Source organism: Cibotium barometz, chromosome 5 (assembly GCF_041138505.1).
Source record: "Cibotium barometz isolate CiBa-2024 chromosome 5, ASM4113850v1, whole genome shotgun sequence".
Taxonomy (NCBI): Eukaryota; Viridiplantae; Streptophyta; class Polypodiopsida; order Cyatheales; family Cibotiaceae; genus Cibotium; species Cibotium barometz.
The window spans coordinates 56,448,664-56,474,173 of record NC_141050.1 but is presented as its reverse complement, the minus strand read 5'-3'; the positions used below and the strand labels follow the sequence as shown (position 1 = coordinate 56,474,173).

Here is a 25,510-nt window from a genome sequence, read left to right as displayed (position 1 = left end):
CTACAACCCAAATGGCATCATGGCCTCTACTAGTTGTAGGTAGACCTATGATAAAATCCATAGAGATGCTTTCCCACTTACCATCAGGGATCTCTAAGGGTTATAATAGCCCGCCTATCTTAAGACGCTCAGCCTTATTGAGTTGGCATTTGATTTCAACCACTGAGGAGCATCATGATTCCATGTAAGACATGTGGTACTAGAGGAAAAGAAGATGCCATGGTCCCACTCCCGCATAAATATCACACGCTTTGCCTGCGCAGAATGAGAGGGCCCTTGAATGCAAGCCCCAGTAGCGATAAGAGTATGGATGATATCACCCCATATAGTACTAATGCATTGAGACCCAAAAATTTGGACACCCTCAATAGCCTCCATGTGCATCTAGCTCTCCAGATCTGCCATGTTGTAATACTAGCAACAATCTCCCAACTTGTGTCAATCCTATGTCTGGGGGGGTGTATAATCAAAGTGAGGAACATCTGGCAATAAACCATGCTGGGCAATACCTCTACGAAAGAAAATAGCAAAATCTATACCACTGCTCTCATAAAAAAGCTGCAGACCAGACTGGGAGAGCCAAGCAACTACCCCCCAAGTCACATGCATGGCTTGGCCACTCAATTTACCCATAAGTTGGGCTATAGAACCCCAAATCTGTTGTGCAATGCTGCATCTCCATAAATAATGTTGTACAGTCTCAAAATTTACCGCACACTTAGGACAAGAAGGTGCTACACCGAAAACCGATCTCCACTGACTCATGGGGGAGACCACCGAAAACCGATCTCCACTGATTCGTGGGGAGACCACCGAAAACCGATCTCCACTGATTTGTGGGGAGACCACCATGTAAGAATAACCAAAAGAAATGAGAGATCTGGCTCCTTCTATATGAGTGCCAAAGTCTATGCCAATATCTGCACTATATCACTGGAGAAATATCATAGCTCTCCCAATGAGGCCTGAGAGTAGAGATCATATGCATCTGTCGAGTGAGGAGAAGCGTGGCATTCCAAATGGTGAAACTAAAAAAACATTAGGAGAAATATGGACTCAATTTTGGGCCCTATAAGAAGTGCCAGCTCAGCTTAGAGAGAAAATAAAAAAGATTTAAAACATATCCAAATTTGCAATTTAGCTCATTTTTTACTATTATAATAGTAGGTTTAAATATATTCAAATATACATATTCTTTCAATGAGGTTTCATCATGAGGCGGCATTCTTTGTTGGATGCACGTAAAACTTGTCAGAACCAAGATTTCACAGATTTGAGGTGGTTATGCATTTAATAGATTCGAGGAAAGCTTTAATCATCATCTCGACCGTGGGGGTTTTCCTACTGAAACTTTAAAAAAAACGTCCTTACTAATCAAGTAAATTCTTGTTTTAATTCTTTAATATGTTTTATGATGACAGAAAATACTAGCTTTGCAAATGAGAACATTAATCCAAATTTGGGCATTCCAATTAACAACACATGGAGACACTCAAATTCTCAGTAAACATTAGTAGAAATGGTGCATGTAAAAGAACATATGATACCATCTTCATGTGGAAATACAATTTGAGTACCAGCCTTTGAAGAAACGAAATAAGAGATTTTTTTAATGTTATGAGCAAAAAGAGCAAAGGAGGAATAATGGAGAGTGTCATTGAGACTTGTGGACCGATGGGTCAATGTATCCCCCAAGGATCCATTTACAAATGCACCACCTCTATTTTACAACATTACAAACCTACTACATTTCACGAGTGATGGTAGACAAGGTTCGTTGGGTTATTCCCAACACTTGGAAACAAAAGCGATGGTTACAGAAAAGTAGAGGGATTTTCTACATGAAATAAAAAAAACTAAATGGTTTATATACAGAGAAGCTTATGGCAAACAAAGAAACAATTCAAGACTTAGAGAAAAAGATTGATGCTTTAAGGAGAAAGGACATAGCACTAGGTTCGCGTAAAAGAAGAAGGCAACTTTGCAACATAGAGAAAATGAAAGTTGGAAGTGGAGGGATGAAGAAGCGAGTACAGGCTGTAAGGTAATATTAACTCTTGTTTCATATATATTTCTTTTTTTAGATTAGGTTCTTTGTTTGAAACTAGACATAAGTAATCAGATTTGATGTTATTCTATTTTTAGATCTTTACTTCATCCAGAGTCCAAGGTACATTACAAAGCCAGAGTGCATTACAGTCATTTGGTACCAAAAGGAATAGTGGAAGAGATGTATCAAAAGAAGTTTTAAAAAATCAATGAGAAGCATGTGTCTTCTTTTATGAACAAGAACCAACTCAATGCAACTCAGGTGCAAGCAATGCTAGATGAGACTGGCATCTCTCAAAAAAAGCATATAGTATATTGTTTAAGGCACTAGCAGAGAAATGTCGAAGTAAGAAGCATAAAGGTTTGTTACTTCCAAAACCAATGCAAGTGAATTCAGCATGCCAACATGTGAACTCAAAGGTGTTTGAGAAGCGTGGTTCACCACCAGTACATATTGAAGCAACATTCGTTGTTGCTAAAGACAGAGAGGTACTCTTTAATCAGCACAACAATATTTTTTGTGATCTTGAAGCTTTGCAAAGGTACGGAGTTCAGTTCTTTGAGATTAGTCAAGAAGATTCTGGAGTTCTAAAATTTGTTTTGAAACTAGATGAGTGTGAGATTTTAAAGAACAAAAAAATGGAGAGCGTTATTATCACTCCAATGAACAGGGCCTTAGGCACATCAATTACAAAAGATGATGCAAGATATTTCAGTGTTCAATCGAAGAATAACATATTACCGTTGGATCTTTTGAGGTATCTTCTTTATCACTGAATATGATTGTGCATTATGTTGAAATAATTTAAACACGAAACTTGTATTAAACATGACCTTCTTCCTAATGACACATGTGGATATAAAGAAGATACTGAAATTTTTCATTGGGTGTTTCATCAAACTACAACTCCATCACTGATTAGTGAGCAAAGAAATGAAAGGGCCTTCATGTGCTTGGGTTCGGTGACTATAAAGTGGAATGGCATATGGCAGGTGATTTGAAGACTCTAAAATGCATGTATAACATAAGCAAAGGTGCAAATGCAAAGAGTCCATGTCTATATTGCATGTCAAGTGCCAAGACTTTAGATCATGTACTATGGAACAAAGCTCCTGATAGGCATTTAAAAGATAAAGATTTCAAAGCAGTGCTTGATATTCCTCTATCCATAGTGCACATATGCACATTGCATGCACTATGTAGAATTGTAGAGAAGCTGGTGTATTTGTACATATGCTTTGCATGGACGTTAAAGCCTAAAAAATAATCTTTAAAAGCAATCAAAGCAATAGAAAAAGTACTATCTCAGACATTGCCTTGCATGGGGGGCATGTTAAAATTGAGGAGGAGGACAAGCAGTCACAAGGAGCAACAAAGTACCAAAAAAACCATCAATAGGTGGTGTGAAAGCTAAAAGATTTTTGTCATACTGCCTCAAAGACTGTCGAGATAAAAACAAGCAAAAGATGTTAAATCGATGGGGAAAGATCTACATAATGCAGTCAAGAACATTGAAAATGAAGGTTCAATCCAAAATTGGAAAGCAGATGTGTGGATTTCACTTGACAAGATCTTTGCATTCATGGAGAAAAAGAGCTGGAGCAATAGTGAGTTAAAATTATTTGAAAACATATTAGAGCCTTGGAGGAAGGCATTCATTGCAGGATGGAGTGATCAACATGTAACTCATTATATGGTAAGAACTTCAAAAACTGTTGCAATCTCAATACTGTGAGACCAACTAATACATACATCTGGTTTTTTTCTGTCTTGTCATTGATTGCAGCATATACTATATAATCATACACCATATTTCTCGTAAAGACATATGGTTCATTGTCAATATGGTCAACTCAAGGCATGGAAAAGTTGCATCATGGCAAGAACAAGTTACTTTAAGCAAACTAGACATGGTGGAGGCAAGAATCGAGCCAATAGCCTTTTAGAGTTACATCAATGGACTTATAGGAAATTCATTCACAAAGCAAAACAAAAAGACACATTCAAGTCCTCATCATTGACACATGCAATACAATTGATTAATAAAGAAAAGCAAAAATGCGCTTGATATCAGTCAACTATTGCGAGAGAGCGCCATCGGTTGTGGCGTCGCTCAAGAGTCAGGGTTGGGAGAAGGTGGTCTAGATGAGGTGGGCTTGATCTTCTTCAGTGGTCTTCCTTCTTCATCTTTCTTTTCCTCTTCTTCCTCTTCATCTGTCGAGAGATCTATTTTTGGCATCTGCACCGTTGAAGGCAATAGTCCCGACCGGCTTTTTCTTGTCCTTATTAGATATCTTTTTCCATACGGATACAATATGTCTAGGTTTGTAATTCCCGCTACAATAGCATGCGCTGTGACAGGTAGTAGGGGCATCTTAATGCTTGGCAACCATACCCCTCACCAAACACCCGCAATGCAAACTGTTTCTCGACAAGCACCACCTTCTCAGCATTTAAAGGCACGTCGTGTCCACCACAAAACCTGGATAGTACTTTGAATACAAATAAAGAAAATTTTGCATTGTCTTTTGAGAACTCCTTGTGAAATATAATGATCTGCGTATTAAAATTGTAATCATCATGACTCATGTCACTGCTTGTTGTTGTTGTCAATTTTAAGCAAGTGTCGTAAATTGCACGTAGCTTTTTTGATGATTCAAATGTCTTATATATTGAGGCGAGAGTAACATCCTTCCAATGACCTGTTGAAGTGGAAGCATCGGATGATCTTGAGCCTCCTGCTCTCTTCAGAAAATCATCATCATAAACAAAAACCTGGTACCAATGTTATATGTTTAATTAACACAATTGACAAAGTCTACGTAAATCAAATTCTTATAGTTTGAAAAATCTTTGGCTCTATTACCTGTTGATTTTCATCACCCTCAAGCATGGATCTTGTCCACAAAGGGATCATGGACTTACTGTCTTCATGCACAGTAGGTGCCAAAAATTTACCCATATCTGCCAAACCAAGACGGTCAGCAATTGTTGCAGCCTCCTCCTTGGAAGGTAATTGGGTTTTATATGTCCTAGCTTCATCGAACATCTTCTTTAATATCTCCTTGCTAGGCAGGTACTCGGAGTCCTGGACTGCAGAATCACCTAGTAGATAACTTGTTGGTACCAACCCTATTGTCATAATGTTTTTCGTGAGGTCAGTACACCAAGCATTTCGAAGCCCTCTAGAGTCCTGTTTGTTTTATATCACTTGGTACGGACAACACTGTGATAACGTTGGTCATGGGGTCAGTACCAAGTGATTCAAATGCCTTCGAAATCTTATTTGCTTTATATCGCTTAGTATCGATTCCATTGTCATAAAGTTTTCCATGGGGTCAGTACCAAGTGATTAAAAGGCCTCCGGAATCCTATCTGCTTTATATTGCTTGGTACCAACCTCACTGTGATAACGTTGGTCATGGAGTCAGTATCAAGCAATTCTAAGCCCTCTAGACTCTTGTTTGTTTCATATCGCTTGGTTCCGACCCTATTGTCATAATGTTTTCGTGGGGTCAGTACCAAGCGATACAATGTGCTCTGGAATCCTATTTGTGCTACATCGCTTGGTACTGACTTTTTAAATGCGTTTCTCATCACGCTTTGTTTATTTGTTTAGATGGCTCGTACCAAGGCAACTGCTCAGAGGGTTGAAAGATCTACCGAGTCACTGCAGGCACAAGGCAAAACAAGGAGGTATCAAGCTCACAGGGTAGTTTTGCAAGAGCTTCGTCGCATTGAGCGACACATGCAGCCTGCGATATCCGGGCTCCCTTTCCAAAGGATTGTGCGTGAAATTTGTGAGCAATGGAGTATTGACACGCAGTGACAAGCTTCTGCATTATTATGTCTTCAAGAAATCGCTGAGGATTGGATCATCGAGTTTTTTGAAGATGCTTACTTTCTCGCCGCTCATGCCCATAGGCTGACAATAATGCCGAGGGATTTTGATACCCTTCGTCGATTGTGGTACAGATACGACCAAATGCTTGGTCCTATTTCTTTAAGCGATCCCCAAATGCGATGTATCTTGACAGTTTCCCCCCTCCATCCTCATCTAATGCCATCTGAGGGCTCATGTTCTCCTCACGATAGGGACACCCGTTCACAGAGTAGGTTAAGACTAGAACACCCCCCCCAATGATGATGTCCCTCAAGAAGAACCTCACACACAACTAGAACCAAAGGCACAACCACAATCGGAGGACCAACCACAACCGGAGGCTACTGAAGCACAGCCACAGCCCTCCCCGCTGAAGTTGAAATTGTTGCAAAAGAAGAAGATGCAAACCGGATAGAGAGGGAATTAAATCTAATTGAAAACAGTGAATATCCGAGAATTGAGAGTTTTGGAGGCTGTTGCGCTGGTTAGAGCGCATTTTCACTTTGGGGCCGAAGACTTGTCAAGCCTCTGGATGGATATGATGTACATGTTTTGATGAACGACGCAATGAAATCATAGATAACATTCTTAGTATTTTACTATGCCAGTATGTATAGTATATATAATGCATGATGTATATAGTATGATGTATGACCGAGCTGTAAGTACCAGTGGACTAATTCTTTGTTCTTTTCATTGTTGCCTTTAGGTATTGTAGATTACTACTACTAGAAGAGGTCCAAAACTATATATACACCTATGGATCCTCTCATTTCCATGGCATTACAAAATGATAGCTCATCATTTTTGAGTCTTATGTTTTGGTTTGAACCAATGAACCTCGATTTGGCAAGACTTGTTTTCACAGCTTACCATGAAGAGTGAGTCTCATATTAAGTTTTAAATTGACATCAAATATTTGGTAATCTATATGTGTTTTCTTTAATAACACCTATGTCCTCTTTGTTTTTTTTTCAGCCAACACTGGAGTTTGCTTTTGTAGGACATTGAGCAAAACACTTATTATTTTGCAAACTCTATTCAACAATATCATGGTCTTCCACAAGCATATAGATTTATTTAAACAGAATAAGCTAATGCTTCTTTTTTCGACCTCTCAGATGTGCTCAAAGACTTGTATATGCATTAGAACATCTCTTAATAGAGCCGAACCTTATACAAAACATGGCATATCGTAGGATAAGGATGCCAGTCCAGCTCGGAGATGTCAGTTGGATGGAGGACGACCATAAACGCCTACTACCTTTTAATAAAGAAAAATTTTGATATTCTTGATGTAAGTGATGTTTGTAACGTAGACTTGCATAATCTAACGTAGCTATAATGTCCATAACAAAGCTTTTCTTTGTGTACAAAAAATAATTCTGAACAAATACTCCCTTATACATAAAACACTTCAGGACCAAAGCTGTACAAAGAATTATTTTGGTTGTCCATGATCGTGCAAAAGAAGAGATCAGGAGGACATACGAATTTGCAAGTGAAGCTGCAAAGAGCACATCAGCGAGACGAGGAGCAGCAAAGACAATTCGAAGCACATATGGCTGCCCCAAATGATTATGACAGGCTACAAGCTGAGGTGGATGAATGGGTGGATCCACGAGACAGGTCGAGATACAGGCAGAGAGAGAAAGAGAAGAAAGACTGGGGAAAGAAATGGAAAGCCTACAAGAGGACCAAAATTGAAGGCCACCTCAGTCCCAAGCACAGTCTAGTTCTTAATCATGACATCGCTTCCATGCCCGAGAGTCTTCTGATCGACGTCGACATCATTAGACTTTTATTTACATTTGTAACATTAACATTAATTTAGTAAGAGACCTGACATTGTTTTGTAAGAAAAAAATCTTTCATATATTAAATTACTTTTGGAGTTACAATGTTTTGATTGTCTTTATTCAACGACTAATCAAGTGAATAGTATGAGAGACAGATTCTTTGTAGAAAGTCATTTTCTCTTTTCGCCTTGGCACCTATAAAAAAAAGAGTTTTGTTAGTGGTATCTTACTAATGTTCTGCACAGCATACTAAATAGTGAATGTAAATATAAATGATTTATCTTTTAGTATCCATTGTAAATGTATAATCTTTTGGCAATTGTTCAATCTCCTCGTATGTAAGGTCTTCTCTAATTTGAGAAAGAGATGTTTTAAATAGTATATTCAGCATTGTAAGCAATTGCCCTTCCAAATATATCTCCATTACTAGTGGCGTATTCTCGAGATCTGATGTAGTGAAAAGTTACAATGAAGTTTTAAGAGCCAATAATGTACTTGCAAACTATTGACTTCTTCTCCAAAACAGAAATGATGTCTTCTATCTTTCTAATGTCCCAACCATTGCCCAAAAAGTCCAGTGCCTTACTTGACTTGCAAATAAACATTGTTGAAGTATTTCTTATTTCCTCATCAAAGAAAAAGTCAACAAACACTTCAATAGGCATAAAAATAGTAAGCTTGACATTCTTTGTTGCATCAGATGCCTTAGAGACTTCTATATGTCGTGATATAATTTAATCGTATAACTTTTACTAGTTTGTGAAGTTGACAATAGCCAATCTTTGCTTCCAAATAATGGGAGGGATAATGGAGTCAAATGATCCCATTCAAAAGTTATGTTTGGTTCAAAGTACTGCATATCATAGAAAAATATATCGTGGTCTGTAAGATCTCTATGAGTTCTTCCTTTGTAAACTTGTTCTCCTACATATGCATGGAAAGCGTCAAAAATCTCAATACTCTGCACTGATTGCCAATCTATCCTATTGGATAGATAAATATCTACATAAAACCAAAAGATTATGCATTTTTAAAACAACAATTAGACACTTTAAAAACAATAAGAAGACATGATTGAATGGATAAACAACTGCATAATAACAATAATCAAACACTTTAGAACAAAAGAAGCTTTTACTGAGATACTACTCACAATAATTGGAACGATATCGTGCAAGACCAGGAGGAAAAATTTTCACCCTCAAGTCTATATGCTGAAAAACATGTCGTATTAGTACCTCTGTCACACGCTTGCTAAATTCACATACCTTGAACTCTTTAACTTGTCCCTTAAATGGCTCCACAAATTCATTAGCATTTCTCCTCTTCCCCTTCCTTCTCTCTAAAAGTACCCAGCTCCCAATTGTAATTGTAGATGGCATCCATGTCCCATCGTCCATATTACAACTATTGAATACAGTAAGAGTTGAAATGCTAATACCAAGCTTTCTACATGTTGCCATTTTGTGTAAGAAGACACGCGGAAGAAGAAGATGAGAGCTTAATTTGGAAGACTTAGAAAAAGAAAGAACGACTATGTTGAAGGCGAAAAAGATCAGAGCTAGTTTTGGGAGGAAACATTTACTCAACTTAAAATAATAATAAAATAATACTACCGAATCTTTGCACGTAAGCTAATAGATTCAGTAGTATTATTTTATTATTATTTTAAGTTGAATAAATGTTATTTCAAAATGCATTTTGAACATATTTTTACTCTATTTACTTGAATTCTTGCTTTAAAATGCCGAATTTCTCCATTTACGAAAACCTCTTCCTCATTGGTTGAGCGCTACTCTCTCTAAAACTAAAAGGCCCAAAAATGAGCGCACATTTCTCCTAATGGGAAGGCTTTTCAAAGGATTGAAGGCATCAATCCAATCCCACTCTCCTAGATCCCACTGAAGATATCTGTAAGACTGCCACAATATAACCACAAACACCAAGAGCCATGAGTCAATATCTAAAGAGAAGGGTCAATGAAACACTGCTTTCCTGAACAACCAACAATCCTCACTGACTACTCGTAAGATCTCACTCCCACTTAGCAGTTTTCCAAATTATGTTTTTACAAGGCTCCTACATGTAAGTACAACACATGCCCTCTTACAAAAGTCCAAAGACGACATCTTACAAAGTCCTCTGGGCTGTTGCTTGCCTTTTTCCTTTTTGTGTATTGGGAGGATAGATACACATAAATACATTATCCACACTCATAGAACTCCCTTTCCCGAGTAGACTGGCAATTCAAAGGGTACCATAGAAGCAGCTTTAATATATTTCAACTAGCACAAAGACATAAACCCAATGGATGCCTGCATTGACCTACATTTTAGTAAGTCTGCTGTTTCCTTAAACTCAAAATTTTGTCAATTGTTCAGTAGTAAACTTGCACAACCAAATATCGTGATTAGGCGTTTAAGTTACAACCAAACGGTGTCGTTGGACCAATTCGTACATATACACCCCGACTTTCTCTAAAGTTGACAAAAGAGTTTAATCTCACCAAATTTTCGTAGGTCCATGGCTTCATTTGCAACCACCTTTCTTGGCTCATTACAGCAATCTTTTTAAAACAAGCCCCTTCTCCTCTAAAGCACATGATATCATGTCAATTGCATGTAGACACACGCTTATCACCAGTGGATACTCCCATTGTGCCCCTATAATTAATCGTTCACTCATGCAAGGCCCACGTTTTATGCTTCATGGGGTATTTTGGGGTGATGTTTATCTCCTTCATTATAAAACATCAGTGGATGGATACATCTATGTTCCTTTCTTCAAACCTGAAGCTTCCTTCTCTTTGGTCATCCATCCTTTGTACTGAGAGGACCTGCCATGCCTAGCTTCAGCCTTTGTGCTCTTCTCATAGAATGATTTGTCTTCAGTCTTCTTGGTTGGCATTGTAATGTCATCTTTTGATGCCTTATCTCTACAAATGGAATAACACACCTTCATATTTTTTCTTGACCAAGTGCTCACAAACTGAGCTTTTCAACAAAAAGTGACATAAATTGCCAGGAAAAAGATGAACAATTTAGGGAATTTTTAAACTCTCTCAAAATGATAATCATGCCCTGCATAAGAGGACACATAAAGATAGGCCCCAGGTAGAAAAAATATTGCTACACCGGATGGTACAACACTGGCCTTTTATAGCACTAAAGCCCATTCCATTTTCTTTGAAACAATACCCCTAGTCATGAAACTGTTCATTGTGGACGCCCAGCATTGTTTGTTGCTTCTTCAGAGCCTTGGATCTGTTCCTCAATTTGTGTCTTCATCTTAGGAGGGGCACCACCCCAAGCTGCAGCCTCAGCAGCTGCATCAACAAACAAACAATATGCATAGCCCAGCTTGAAGAGAGATTACACACAACTATGAACTAGCCTGTATATATTTGTTTGGCTAATGAATATGATTTTGCCAAGTGATGACAGCTGAATTCCCACCATAAAAATAAATAATCATTGCTCTCCTCTTCAAAACTAAGCTGACTACATGAATACAGCGCATAGTGCAGAGACTCACTGTTCATGCTTTCATACCAATAACAAATATGGATACACAGTCTTATGATGAAGAAAAGCCACAATGCTGTCTTTAGGACACTATTAAAACCATCAACAGGACCTCAAATCCCTCAGACAAATAGCACAAAAGCATTCACTACCTTCGCGTTGCTCCTCTGGAACTAAAGCCTTTGCTTTCTCCTCAGTGACTCTTAGGTAGTCCTCAGTTGAATATGCTTTCTGTTTACCAGGTCCATCTACAACCATAAAATCGATTGACATCATTAGTTCAAACATGAGGCTTTTAACAAGGAAGTAACATGATCCCACTCAGGCGATGCAACCATGCACTCTTGTTGCTGGCAATACTGACCAGTTAGACTCATGCCAATTAGTAGCTCTTACGAAGGATACCTATAGCTAATTGAGTATCAGTTAGTTATAGTGTAACGTAACATTAAGGTTACAGAACACCCTCACCTAATATCTATGCAAGAGAGGTTTAGGCCCATTCATGGACACGTGGAGAGCCAAGGAGTAAGGACCTTGATGCTGGATGGTGGATTCAATAATATCTCGGAGTGTGAACTTCTAAAAAAAGCTACGTGGCATCATCATGGAGCACCACAACTTTCCTCTTCGCATGGTTACGGTATTAGCTAATCACTTCAAGTGCAAAATTGTAACATGCTAACTATGTGGAAGCCTGATTAATGATAATTAACCCTAAGCTATAGATATTAACACTAATCACATGCGCAATGGTGAATCAGAGACGTAGAGAGAAGTAGAAGAGAGAGACTCTTTATTTAACCTACTTCTACTGTATATCAACAAAACATGGTGTATACTATATTGCTCATATCTGAAGTAGACAGACTTGAATGCTGTGTTAACTTCTATGCATACTAATGACTAAACCACCTGCTCCATGTGTTGCAGAACAATTGTTATCCGATTTCTCAATATTGAATTATGACCCTGAACCTTTCTTTTTATAGGGATTTTGATGGCAGGTTGTATGTTGGTCATCCAGCCCTTCTCACGTGCAAAATGTCATTACACATGCTCATATTGTGCCCATATATGTCCCAACCTTTGGTGCCTGTCTTGGGCACTCCTAGGTTCCTGTTGGGCTGACAAAAATGTTCCAATCTGCCCATTTACGGCACCCTTACCCTTTACGCGGCTGCAAGTAAGATCCATGTCCACATGGCACCGGATTAAGGTTTGCATGTGACATCCCCTCCATGCTAAACTTAGAGCATTGGCACAAACCATACACCTTTGCTACATCGTTGACATGGTCCATCCATACTCCCATCTTCCTACTCTCTAGCCTTGCCATTGTGTTATGTACCTAGGGCTAACCCTCGAACTAGCAGGCATAATCCAGCACGGTTAGGGGGGCCTAGGATTAGGAGAGAGTAGGCAGATACATTGGACTAAGGTTTAGAATTAATAAACCAGGCTACTGGCTATCTATAGCAAGTTAGCTACTTCTCGCGGCAGTTATCACTATATAAGTGATGCCTTGGGTTGTTATTCATGAGTTAATTGTGTGGTGCACTTCTGATGGGTTTGCGCTTGGTCTAGAGTTTGTATTTTTTCCGTGGACATGGCAGATAACAGAGAATCTTGTCGAGGACCCAAGTGGGCAAGCACTGTTGGTGTGGGACACCAATGCTGACTAGCATGTATTAGTGGAGTGGGACTTTAGCCCTTGGCTCAAGGGTGGATTGCAGCACGGATCTTACGGTTCGGTGGTGATCTTGCCTACACCCCTTCTATTTGGTTTTCTCTTATTTGTTTAGGATATCTTGGTTGGATAGGCCTGGAAGGCCGCTTACACCTCGATTTCCCGACAATCGTCGGTGCATCTTATGACGAAACTTGGAGGATGTGCGTCAACTCTACAGTCAAGAATAGATACCCCCTTCCTAGAACACACGATCTAATTGATAGGCTCCAGGAAGCCAAGTATTTTACGAAGATTGATCTTCGTATAGGTTATCATCAGATCCGAATAGCCGAGGATGTCTTTAAGACAAGTTTTCGAACCAAATAAAGCCATTACGATTTTCTCATATTACCTTTTGGACTCATGAATCCTGCTACTTTTGAGTACATGATGAACAATCTCTGTCAGGATTATTAAGGGAAATTCGTTGTGGTATTCTTAGATAACATTTTGATATATAGCCGTTCTTTGGAGTAACATGTAGAGCGCCTCAGCCACGTCTTAGGGATTCTAAAGTGTGAAGTCATATGCAAAAATCTTGAAGTGTGAATTCTTTTGCAAAGAAATCACATACCTAGGTCATTGGATTTTCGAAGATGGGATCAGCATGGATCCAGAAGGTTTTGGATTGGCGAGTATCTCGGACTATCAGACAGGTTCGTTCGTTTTTAGGATTCATTGTCTTCCATAAGAAGGCTTTCATGTGCATGCAACTTGACATGGCTAACTTCACATCTAATCCCACATTTAGTAGCAGTATTAGGCAAGCATTTACAGCATGATATATGTGTGTTAATAATCATGGGCATTTACAACAGGCTGACTAGCATTAATCATGGCCGATAAACATTTCATGTAGTAGACTAGCATTTTATTTGTCCAAGATGATGACCAACAATAGTAAGGCTCGCCGACTTGTGCAAGGAGAGAATATATATAGCTAGCCCAACATTCATTCATCATCATCTCTCTCCCTTTTGGAGATTGGTCTTAGATAGTCTTATTTTGAAGGTCATTGATGATTGGCCAAGCATATATGTAACCTAGTGCCTCACATCATTTCGCTCCCTAGTCTGCGAGAGACTCGATTTTGCAAAGAGTTGAGTACTTTGGCCTCCCAAGCCAATGTTTCATGTATCGCCCCCCCCCCCCCCCCCCCCCCCCCCCCCCCAGTTTTCAGCCTGTGGAGATTGCTGACCCTTCACTGCCTACAACGGGCCCGCCCTTGCAGTCATCCCCCCTCCCCCCCGCCGGTTGATTCATCATTTTTTGGAGCCGGTAGAGAGAACCATTATTGCCTCTCTAATCCGGGCCATCCTTCCCGAGTTACTTATCTTATCCAGATTAGAGGGCGTTCACACCTAAGCATGTGTTTCCACACTCATAAATGAACAAGGTGGACATACACACATATAGCCCTTTTGGAGGCTATACACACATGGAGACACGCAGATACACAATTACGGTTATACAAACACATGATGGACACACATGTGAAGCTTTGAATATCCCAACAGTTGTGGTCGACACTCTTAGAGAGAAAGACTAGTTTTCAATAGGCTATGCATATATGAAGGGATGGAATCCCAGTAAGCACCGAAGCGGCGGGGTTGGGGGGGTGGGGATTCCATCGCCCTCCTGATAGCACCACCTATCATCAGGAGGAAAGGTATTCCTTCCTAAGACTTGGAAAGCAGACTGTCAGAGGAAAGCTTGAGACACCAACCAAGGATCCGACGCCGGGTTGAAGCCGTGCTGCCACCTCACAAAGAAGGCTTGGGCCGTAAACAATGCGACGGGGCTCAGCTGCATGACTCTGATCGAAGCTGCAGGCGAATCGAACTCAACCTAGTAGTAGCGACGCCCCAGAGAATGAATGTCTGTGATCTTTCCAAGTGCGCCAAGAAGGCTTGCCTGTAACAAATGCCTGAACTGTCCGCACACTGGGTGGCTACACACAATCTTGCATACCAACTCCAAAGAGACAATTGTCGAGGCAAGGAGCAGGAGATCTTCTTCAAAAAAGGAGAGGCAAGGGACGGCGACCTCGGTCGGGGATGACGTAACGGCTGCCATGGAGTCCTCCTAGGGTTTCAAGACTAGAAGATGCCGAAACTTGCCAAGGATAAAAAACCCCAAAAAATGATAAGCACCTGAGGTAGAGGGTGGTGGGGAGGCGGCACTGATTAGGACTCAGAAGGCGGTAGGCAGAGGAAGGCTGGGCAGTGGCCCAGATTAGGGCAGGGCAGGGCAGAGGCGGGGGGCTGGGGCTGGGGCTGGAAGAGCAAGGGGCACGAGAGAGAGAGAGAGAGACCCAGGGGGGGGCTCACTGGAGAGAGGCGACGACAGGAGGCTGCGCGCAATGTGCGGGGGGGTGCTGAAGCGATGGCGACTGCAGGTGCACGAACGGTGGGGAGCTCCAGCTCTTGTTGCGAGGTACCTTTTTTCTGCACCTGTAATTGCTGTATGAACAGTCATACATTCAGCCATACTGTCCGTACAGTTGCCAACATCACGCACCATCTGTCCATGCACATGCACAAGCACAGCTGTTCTGTATTGTCGTACCTGCTGCAGGTACAGCCCAACGTCATCAACTGCTGCAACTTCTCCCTGGTCATGAGAAGAACCAACAAGACACACCTCCTCTTACCTATTACCTAAACATACACAAATGTTGTCAGGACCCTATGAATTTGTGCAGCATAAGTGTGAGCATGGTGGTCGGTGAGCAAGACATATTTCTAATGTTCATACTTGGGGCAAGGGTTTTATTAAAACAACCCAATGTGTGGAGGGGACAAGGGGACAAAGGTTTTAAAAACCTTTAAACCAAAGGAATATCTCCTTTTGAGAGTCGCGGCCCTTTTTTGGGAGGGCCCACGTTATTTTTAGAGAACTCTGTTTTTTGGAGGAGCCAGGCTGCATGCTGTTTGGGAGTGCTACTCCTGGACCCTGGTCCCTTGTGAGAAGAGGGATTTGCAGCCTAAGAGGCCAGAAACAGGAGCAAACTTAGAATGTTTTTGGAAGAGATTACGAACTGATGTATGGTTGTGGTTTTGGCTATGTGCATGGGCCAGTTAGATGCGTATTCAAGGCCTCGTGGATGTACTATCTTGGCTGATTAGAGGTGAATAACATCGTGGTGTTTTGGGGCACAGGGTTGTGTGAAACCTCTATGCTTAGAGGTCCAGAGGACTGGCAGTTTGGACATGCATATGTATAAGCCATGAATGGCCATGATGTATTCAGTTAAACTCTTCCATTGAATGTGAATAAAGAAATACTGAAAGGGGCGCCAAGCTTTGGGGCCAAAGGGTGTCGCTGTTCTTTTTGTGTAGGAGCACTCTAGCTCCCTTTTATCTATCTTATTTGCTGGATTACAACTGTGTATGGGTGACTGCTAGTCTACCGCACATTGGTTTCTACCACAGGCCGGTTTCAAATGCCGAACTTGCTTCTTTTTAGGACTCCCAAGATCCCATGGACAATTATTTAAATGAAATCAAGTAATGTTCACAACCTAGCAACCTGCTTTCACTATAAGGCACATGAAACCTGAAAAGACCAAGTGGCACTGCCTTGGGTACACTGCTCAAAGGGCCAACAAGTATGGTGGTCACTCCTTGTACTCTTCACAGTGGTGATCACAATGGGTCACCATGAGTCATCCCACTTCGTTACCTGGGACACACTGCCAAGTGGAATCCGCAGAATAGCATGGGTTTCGCGCTTCACTAACACATCACCGCAATAGGCCAGCACAGTGGCTCAGGTCCACATGCCACTATACACTCTTCTGACCTGAATTCATGTGGCCATTAGGAGTGCCTCCAAGGCAGCTCAAAGGTCATGTGGGAGCAACACACCACCTTTTTCCATGCTTGCAGCCTAGGACCCTTTCTCACCCAAGGCGCGACAAAGGCACCACTTGGCACTATAGGCCCCTGTGATAACTTAAACCCCCTCCCCACCCCCAACACGCACACTCTCTCAAATTTAGTCTCCCTCCAAGAGCGGCCATCTCCATAAAGTTTATTTCCACTCTAGAGTGGTTGGTTGCATACGTAAAAATTATTCTACTAATAGCAGGAAGGGGAAGGGGACACAGAGCAGGGGGAGAGTAAAAAATGCAGGTACGTCATATACAAGCATACATGCATACAATACAATCTGCTCACAAACTTTCCCATAGGTGGACATACACATTACTTTGTCCATTCGAAGGCTGTGATTGCTGGACTGACTTGTATGCTGGTTGAGAAGGCCTTGCTTCCGTAGAGCGAAGCTCATCCAATCCAATCTCTTGCTCCAATGTATCCTTAAAGTCCCTAGAAATTTGCTGCAGTTTCAGTAAACACCATCAGATTAGCCCCAAAAAAAAAAAAAGAAATATATGCTGTGGTTTCGCCTACTAAGCATGAACAACCACCCAAATTTACAACAAACATGAGATGCAGCTAATTTGAACAACACAGAACATGGGATGCTCTCCTTCTCTCTCTCATTGTGTCTTTAGTAGACGCTTAATATCTCTTTCTCTGTCTCTATATATTCTCAGAATCTGAGATCTCAGCTTTCTTCATGGGTACATGGACAGCTCTGCGAGGGGAGAAGATATACCTAGGGGATGATCTTACCCAAACCCAGGTAGCGCATAGACAGGCGAACATGCCCAAGGTGCATCAGGACTGCAAGGCAGGGAAGTGGGTAATATACATGGATGGGCGAGTCATCATCAAATAGCGGAACGCCCCAAATAGGGGTGCAGGGTCTTTGTGACCACACACTTGAAATACAGTTTGGAACTGCAATGGGACACTATGGTCGGACATTGGCGAACTTAGATAGATTTTTACAGAGAGGGACGTCATCTTCTTCACAAATACCCACCAGAGCCCGGAGAGAGGGCTACTACCATGCATTTCTGTCAATCAAGAGGAGACATGCACATGCAGTGGTGTACGCGGGTCTGGGGGAGTCGCTGTACTATTCAGGACACAGAGGCATGCTTTATGAGGGTGAGGTTTAAGTCACAGTGGAGAGATGTATACACATTGCAATCTATTACTTCCCACCTAAGAAGTCCTCATATGCTATTCTGGAGAAGAGAGAGCAGCTTTATCCCCTCCATGCAGACATCATTGAGTTCTTGTGCTTGGGTAAAGTTCTCCTTTTAGGGCACTTCAACGCCAGGACTCAAAGCAAGCAAGCATCTGTCTATGACCAGGAGGAGCTGACCATGCAGGAGATAGTCTCAGAGGAGATAGGCATTCAACGGAGGGGGAGAGTTCCTCGTGGTGGGGACCACACATGTCCTAGCCATCTTCAACGAGATGTCTTGTTGGCCTTTCTTCTGGAGAGCTCACATGCTTCCCACATGGCAGAGGCAAGTGTACAATGAATTACCTGATGGTATCTCCGGCTTTAGTCACATCCATACATGCCTTCACCAATCAGACCTGCCCCTCTGGAGCCGACCATGCCTCTCTCTCCTTCAGTCTCAACTTTTCCCGACCATCCTCAACACCACCACCCATCTCCCACTACAGCCAGATTCACTTTCACCATGATGGGGACTCAACTTACTCTGACCATCTCTACCCACATCTAACATATCTAGACCCCAATCTCCCACTAGCTGACCTCACCTCTCAGCTCACCACAATCTTACACACCTTCGCCATAGCCGCATTTCCACCCACTAGCCAATCCACCGCCAAACCCCCTACCGGAACCTTGTTCCAGAGCCGTTGGTATGACAAGGAATGTTGCACAACACATGAGCATCTCCTACGCGAGGTTGCGACTTGCCAAATCCAAGAGCAAGATGGCCAAAGGATCTCTCAGCACCCCAATTACTGTTCCAAACATGTTGTTCCATCATACCCAAAAGCTTTAAATCTCGAACGCCATAGTATTGCTTCACCTCAGCCACCCTGATCCTGCTGAGCCACCCTCTTCACTACTCAGAATGTCATTAAGGCCATCCATAAGCTTCAGCCTGGGAAATCCAGGGACCATGAGGACCTTTCGGCTGAGCAGATCACCTATGCTTGTGAAACCATGTCCCCCCTTCTAGCTGAGCTATTTAATAGGACACGCTGTCATGGTTTCCCACCCACTTGGTCTACCAACACCATAGTGCCGATTCATAAAGCCGCGAGTCACGACCCCATGAACCCCAACAACTACAGCACTATCATGATGGAGCACACACTTATAAAGCTATATGATTCAGTTTTGGAGGCTGAAACTAGCTCACATGCGGAACGTCATGGCATGAGAGCAAAGGGGCAAGTAGGTTTCAGACACTCCTACTCGACATTGGATCACATCTTCACATGGAGGGCCATCATCAAGAGGGACAATCAAGAGGCAAGAAGATCTTTTCTTGCTTTGTGGATTCTACAAGGCACTTGACACAGTCCAACGTGCTTGCCTCTTGCACCGTCTGCAGGAGTTGGGTTTCACTAAGGAGATGATTTGGGAAGTGATGGCATTGTATGAGTCGGTAACACGGAGGGTCTGGGCTCCAGGTGGATTATCTGAACTGATCACCAGTGATATTGGGGTCAAACACAGATGCCCGCTCTAGCTGACACTCTCTGGCCTCTACAAAGTTGAGATCTCGGACTTTATTGATAGATTTGGAGGGGCATGTGTTGTGTTCTTGACACTTTGGTGCCCATATTGTTATATGCTGATAACAATGTGTTGATTTCAGATTCTAGGGAAGGCCTCCACAGACACCTAGATGCACTACAGCCTTTTGTGAGCAGCGAGATTTGACAGTTACCTTGGGAAAACCAAGGTCATGGTGTTTAACACTTCCACCGGTGGGGATCAACGGCATGAGTTTCCTATATGGTGGGGCCAAGGTGGAGATTGTGAGTTCTTATGTGTATCTTAGGGTCACCTTCACATGGCCACTTTACACGATGAGGCCAGCTGTAGATATCAGACTAACCATAGGGTATGCAGCACTAGCTAGGTTGGAGAGAGCGTGTTTCTAGGCTCATTTCCAGGAACCCAGCACAAAGAGCTAGCTCTTTGACACGTCGGTTACTCCATGGTGCAGCCTTTTGGGGACCCGATCTAGGAGGGGATGACTGGAGGAGAGTAGAGAGGCTTCCGGTGATGATGCATTCACGAATGATTAGGTGCAAACCATCAGTTCCCCATTCCATTCTCCTGGGAGAGTTTGCAGCTACTCTCCTAGTGCCGGATGCCCTTTTTAAGACAACTACCTACACTCAGCGAGTGTACCACATTGAGCAGAGACAGGCCCCTGAGGCTAGCACTTGAGTCCTCTCGACGGTTAGTGGAGATCGGGGATGGAAAATCTTGGTACGCTAGGGTCATGCGGTGGTTTTTAGCACATGGATTTCAGATTGACCGTCTCCCCCCCTTCAATAACAATCTGATTCCCCGTTCCTTCCACTCACCCATCAGGATATTAACCACCCCATTCACATTGATCTCATGGGACACGAGGTATACACTACATTGGTGGCTCCTCAACAGCTGGGCACCAAAATGCAGTTTTACAAGATCATTTTCTCCGCCTCACAATGGATGCATTCATCCAAAAACCCCAATATGTGCTCAGACATATGTCACATGCGATGAGGATAGCTAGAGGCCAGATTAGGGTTTCTTAACATCGCTTGCGAGTGGAGGCTGGGAGAGTTGTCGGGGTTGATAGAGAGGAGAGGATCTGTCAGTTGTGCTCACTAGAGGTGGAGAAGTTACATTTGCAGATGCCTCGTATATTATGAGATGAGAGGGAGATCTCATTGCCTTTCAGAGATGGATTTGGGCCACTCGCCCACGTCACGGATGACCCTGATCAGAGATGTCTATATATATATACCTCATGGAGCTTCGCCTACACAAAGACGGCTTGATGCATGCATCACAGAGACATGGACACAATGCCCCTCACACATCTACCTCCCAGACCTCTATCATAAGCTTCTTTGCCCTTGTCAGGAGATCAGTCTTAGACGACACAGGGAGACCACAGAGGGGGCCTCATCCACCAGACAGGTGAGGCAGCACCTTCCAGTAGTAGCCCAGCCGCCCACACTCAGATGCGGAGGATCAGACAACTGAGACTGGCGAGACAAAGACGACACTCCCCTCATCTGTCTCGAATCCGGGAGATACTCCAGAGATACCGCAGTACTTTCGCAAGAGAGGTGGATATTGAGGATCTTTGCATAGTTGTAGAGGCGGCTTGGTCTCCACTCTCCAGGATGCCAGCACCCAATGAACCTCAGTTTCTCTGGTTGTATAGCCCATACCTCAATCAGCCACTACATACTTGTATGCAACTAATGCTGTTAGTTTTAGGTTCTTTTTTACTTATGTTATTTACCAGGATCATTGTAACCCATGGATACTTTGCAACATATTTTTGGTGGCATACCCTAGTGGTCTTTTGCAGACGTTAATATAATTTTCTTTCTTTCTTTCTTCCTATCTTTGAGAAGATCATTCTGTAGTCGCAATTTGATACTAATGCTTTGCTCTTCCCGCCCAAAGACATAACAACTTTTTTCCATAAAGTGGTCACACCCTACCAACGAGGGCCTATGGGGATTTGAACCTAGGACATCCCAAACCCAAGTCACAAGCCCACCGTCACACTCCTCAATGGCTCATTTTGAATAGCTAACTGTGTCAAGACCCTATGAAATTGGTGCAGCTTAAGTGTGAGCATGGTGGTCAGTGAGCAAGAAACCTGTTTAAGATTCATACTCAGGGACAAAAGGGAATTAATGATGATAATCCCATGTGTGGACAACCCCAAGTGTGAAGGGGACAAAGAGAATTAAAGTTTAAAGGTATTATAACCTTTGTAAAATTTTAATTTAAAGGATGGTGGCCCCATAGGCTAATTTTGGAGGCTACATCACTTTTGAAGAGTGGGCATGCCTCTGTCTCTCTCTCTCATGCTTTTTGGATAGGTTGCTGGCAGGTCTGCGCTGCTTGTTCTCTCATGCTTTTTGGAGGGGACTGTTGGTGGGCTGCGCTGTAGTGTATACAGGCGCTGCTGAATACCAGGCCCTGGTCTGCCTTTTGGAGTGTGAAGGAGATGGCTGCTGTGCTACGCTACAGAGAACACAGGTACTGATCCTCTCTCTCTCTCTCTCTCTCTCTCTCTCTCTCTCTCTCTCTCTGGCTTTTGGAGAACAGGCTGGCTGCTGCGCAACAGTACATACAGGCGCCTGCAGAATCTTCTTCTCTCTCCTTTGCTTTTGGCAAGAAGCAGGCTGTCGGGCTGCACTGTTGTCCATATATGGGCAGTGCTGGACATAGAAGCATGGACTGTAGGAGGGAGTATAGGGCTGGACAGCAGGTTCACCCACAGGTGTTCTCTCTCTCGGCTGCAAGACAAGAGGGCAGGACTGAACGGGGCTTTTCCTCGCGCCTCTTCTCTCTTGTGAAAAGCGACACAAGGACTGTAAGTTTCTCTCTCTCTTTGGGGTTTGGTACTGGACTGTGATGACTGCTTGGGCTTGCCTCCGTTCATCTCCATTTCTTCATTCTGAGCAAGAGTCAGAGCCCGGTCATATGTGCTGGGTTCAAAGTTACGAACTGTGAACCGAATGTTAGGATCCAATCCACGAATGAATTGCTCTATCTTGGCCTGTCTGTATGAATACTAGACCACTGTTGCCACCAAGTGACTACCTCACCAGTGAGATGGGGAGCCGCTACGTGGACTCTATCCTCAGGATATGTGATCCTAACTAATGGAAAATGAGCAGTAAATTGATGAATAAACTGATTAATTGCTAAATGCTCACACTTACCATCATACTTATTGTAGTTTTGCTGAGTTCGAATGACGGTGGTTGATGTTGCGGGCTGCTGGCTAGTGGCACCTATGGCTGGGGAAACTAGGGAGAGATGCTGATACCTCAGGTGTATGGCCTCCTTTTCCCGTTGGTGCTCGAGTAACATACGTTCTCGATTGAGCTCTCGTTGGTGCTCCCGAGCGGCGAGTTCAGCCTGACGTTGGTCTTCGTCGATCCTACGTTGGGCTTCCTCATAGTCCCGTCTTTCTGCTTTTTCTTGTTGTTTTCTTGCTTCTGCTTCTGCTTTTTCTTCTCTCCTTCGGGCCTTATCCTCTCTCCTTTGTTGTTCCATCTGAAAGAAGAGGGAGATGTAGTCGGGTGCTCCTGGAGGCGGAGGAGGACGTGCTGCTGTTGCCTGCAAGAGTTGGAGACGCTCCATGAGCAGCTGGTTCTGAGCTCTAAGAAGAGCTATGGTGTCTGCTGTAGACGGAAGAGCATGGTCTCCTTCGGGGGAGACGTCTTCCGGCTGATGAGTACTCTCTTTTGTAGACATGATGCTGAGGTCGGTGGTCGTGCCGGAACGCAATCTGACCATCCAAGGATGCCCTCACGCTAGGATACGGTGTGTGTGGACAAGCTGAATCTGATAACAATGTAATATGCAGCAGAAGTCTTCGTATTGGAGGATCCTATCACACAAATGCTCACACCATCTTCTGTATCCTGAGTTTCGCGAGTTTAGCAATCCACTTTAATACTTCAAACTTAAGAGAGATATGAGAGAGAGAGAGAGAGAGAGAGAGAGAGATGAGAACTGTACACCAGATTGGGTCCCAAATTACCCAATGAAGGGCCCCCTATCCCATTACCAAGATAGTATTTGCTTTATTACTTTAGCGAGAATGACTATGGACTGTAGATAAGCCAAACGCAAGATCTCGGAGGATCGGAAGCCTGGCTGAACTGTACACGGCTGTAGAAACCCCACAATGAACTGATCTCGAGCCTATGCACACTTCCCAAGGGTATGAGGAAGGGTTGCACACTTGAGGCTGAGAAGGGACTGTAGTGGACTGTTCTAAGCTATGAAAGTATGCTGAAAATGCTTATGAATGTTGTGTTACCTTCACCAGATGGCTGGGGCAGGTGTGGATGATGCATAGAAGGCTGAGGACTGCTGTAGGACTGAAACGCAGATCTGTAGAGGTACTGTGCACAGGCCGGCTGAGGGATGTGCAGAAAACGCAGGTATGCTTGCTGATTAGGGCCTGTGGAGGACTGTACGGCTGCGCCTGAAGGCTGTCCTACTGTACTGCTGCGTTAGGACTGCTGGACTGCTGCGCTTGAGACTATGGATGACTGAAGCAAAAACGCAGATGCTCAGAGGGCTGGAGAAGCAAACGCAGATGCTCAGAGGGCTGGATGAACTACTGGCTGCAGGCGGGTATGCTCCTAGGGCTGAGGATATGAGGCGCCTGGATTCTGGTGGTTGTTTGGGCTTCTAAGCACAATGCTTGCCTATTTATACTAGATAGGAGTTCGTCAAAGTTGGCTGACTGGTCATAAAGTTAATAAACTTTATGTTATAAAATGGCATTAAATGCTAATAAAATGCTATAAAATATTGGAAAAATACCAGATAAATCCTAGTTAATTTCCTAAGGCTTCTGTGATGTTCTAAGTGATGCACAGGCATATGAATGCATGTTATGCAAAATGCAGAGTGCTTTCTGATGCAAACCCTAAGACTTCTACTGACTCTACATGCATGAATGATTCTCTCCAAGTGGGTTAAGGGACTTGACTGACTGACTAACCCGCTAAGGCTGAGGAATGACCTACGTAGCTCGTGCCTGATTTATCCTGGACTGAGGATATAAAATGAGGTCACGGCATACGACAAATATCATCCTACTGGGTTCTAGTAATGTACAGATGTTGCACTACTGATGATGAGCCATCTTGTCACCATGCACTGAGTGCAGAGTGCATGTAACACAAGGCCTCATGGATGCACTGTCTTAGCAAATTAGAGGAGATAACAGTGTGGTGTTTTTGGGGCACAAAGCTGTGTGTAACCTCTATGCTAAGAGTTCCAGAGGATTGGCAAATTGGACATGCAGACATACAAGCCATGAATGGCCATGTTGTAATCGTTTAAACTTTTCCATTGAATCTGAATAAAGAAATACCGAAAGGGACGCCAAGCTTTGGGGCCAACAGGTGTCGTTCTCTTTCATGTGTTGGAGCACTCTAGCTCCCATATATTTGTTTTATTGGCTGGACTACAATTGGATTGGGTGACTGCTAGTCTACCGCACTTTGGTTTCTACCAGAGGCCGGTTTCAAGATTCTGTTGCCGGGACCATCACCAACTTTCTTAAGGGGATAAGCTCGTGGTTGTCTCGAGGTAAGTCGTTGCTGAAAATTTCAGAAAGATGTCAGATTCTGAGGATGATTATGATTATGATGATGAGAAAGAGCAGGAGACCACTCCTGAGAGGACTAAATCTGAGGATGTACTTGCAGGAGAACAGGCTGCAAAAGATGCACGTTATGAGGATGTAACGCAGCCAGAAGACATGCCAAGTAAAGAGGAAGATGATGCCCATTTCAAAGCACGTTTGGCAGGGGCAGTGGATGTGCTTATGCAGCTCACGCAAAGTGAGAAGTTTGCTGAATTTATGAGGGGCCCTTCTGAGCCTAAGAAGAA

At 43.0% G+C, this 25,510-nt stretch overlaps 1 protein-coding gene across 1 annotated transcript in view; it reads right to left on the bottom strand.

The window, feature by feature from the left end:
* Positions 1 to 10,726: 10,726 nt before the first annotated feature.
* Positions 10,727 to 25,510, bottom strand: part of HCF106 (Bacterial sec-independent translocation protein mttA/Hcf106) — an 86,807-nt gene continuing 72,023 nt past the window's right edge. Inside the window, exons 4-6 of the mRNA XM_086798621.1 lie at positions 17,201 to 17,330; positions 11,409 to 11,504; positions 10,727 to 11,057 (exon numbers count right to left, since the gene is read on the bottom strand). Of these exons, the coding sequence (XP_086654747.1) occupies positions 10,948 to 11,057; positions 11,409 to 11,504; positions 17,201 to 17,330 (336 nt within the window). The 3' untranslated portion in view covers positions 10,727 to 10,947. The remainder of the gene's footprint in view (positions 11,058 to 11,408; positions 11,505 to 17,200; positions 17,331 to 25,510) is intronic.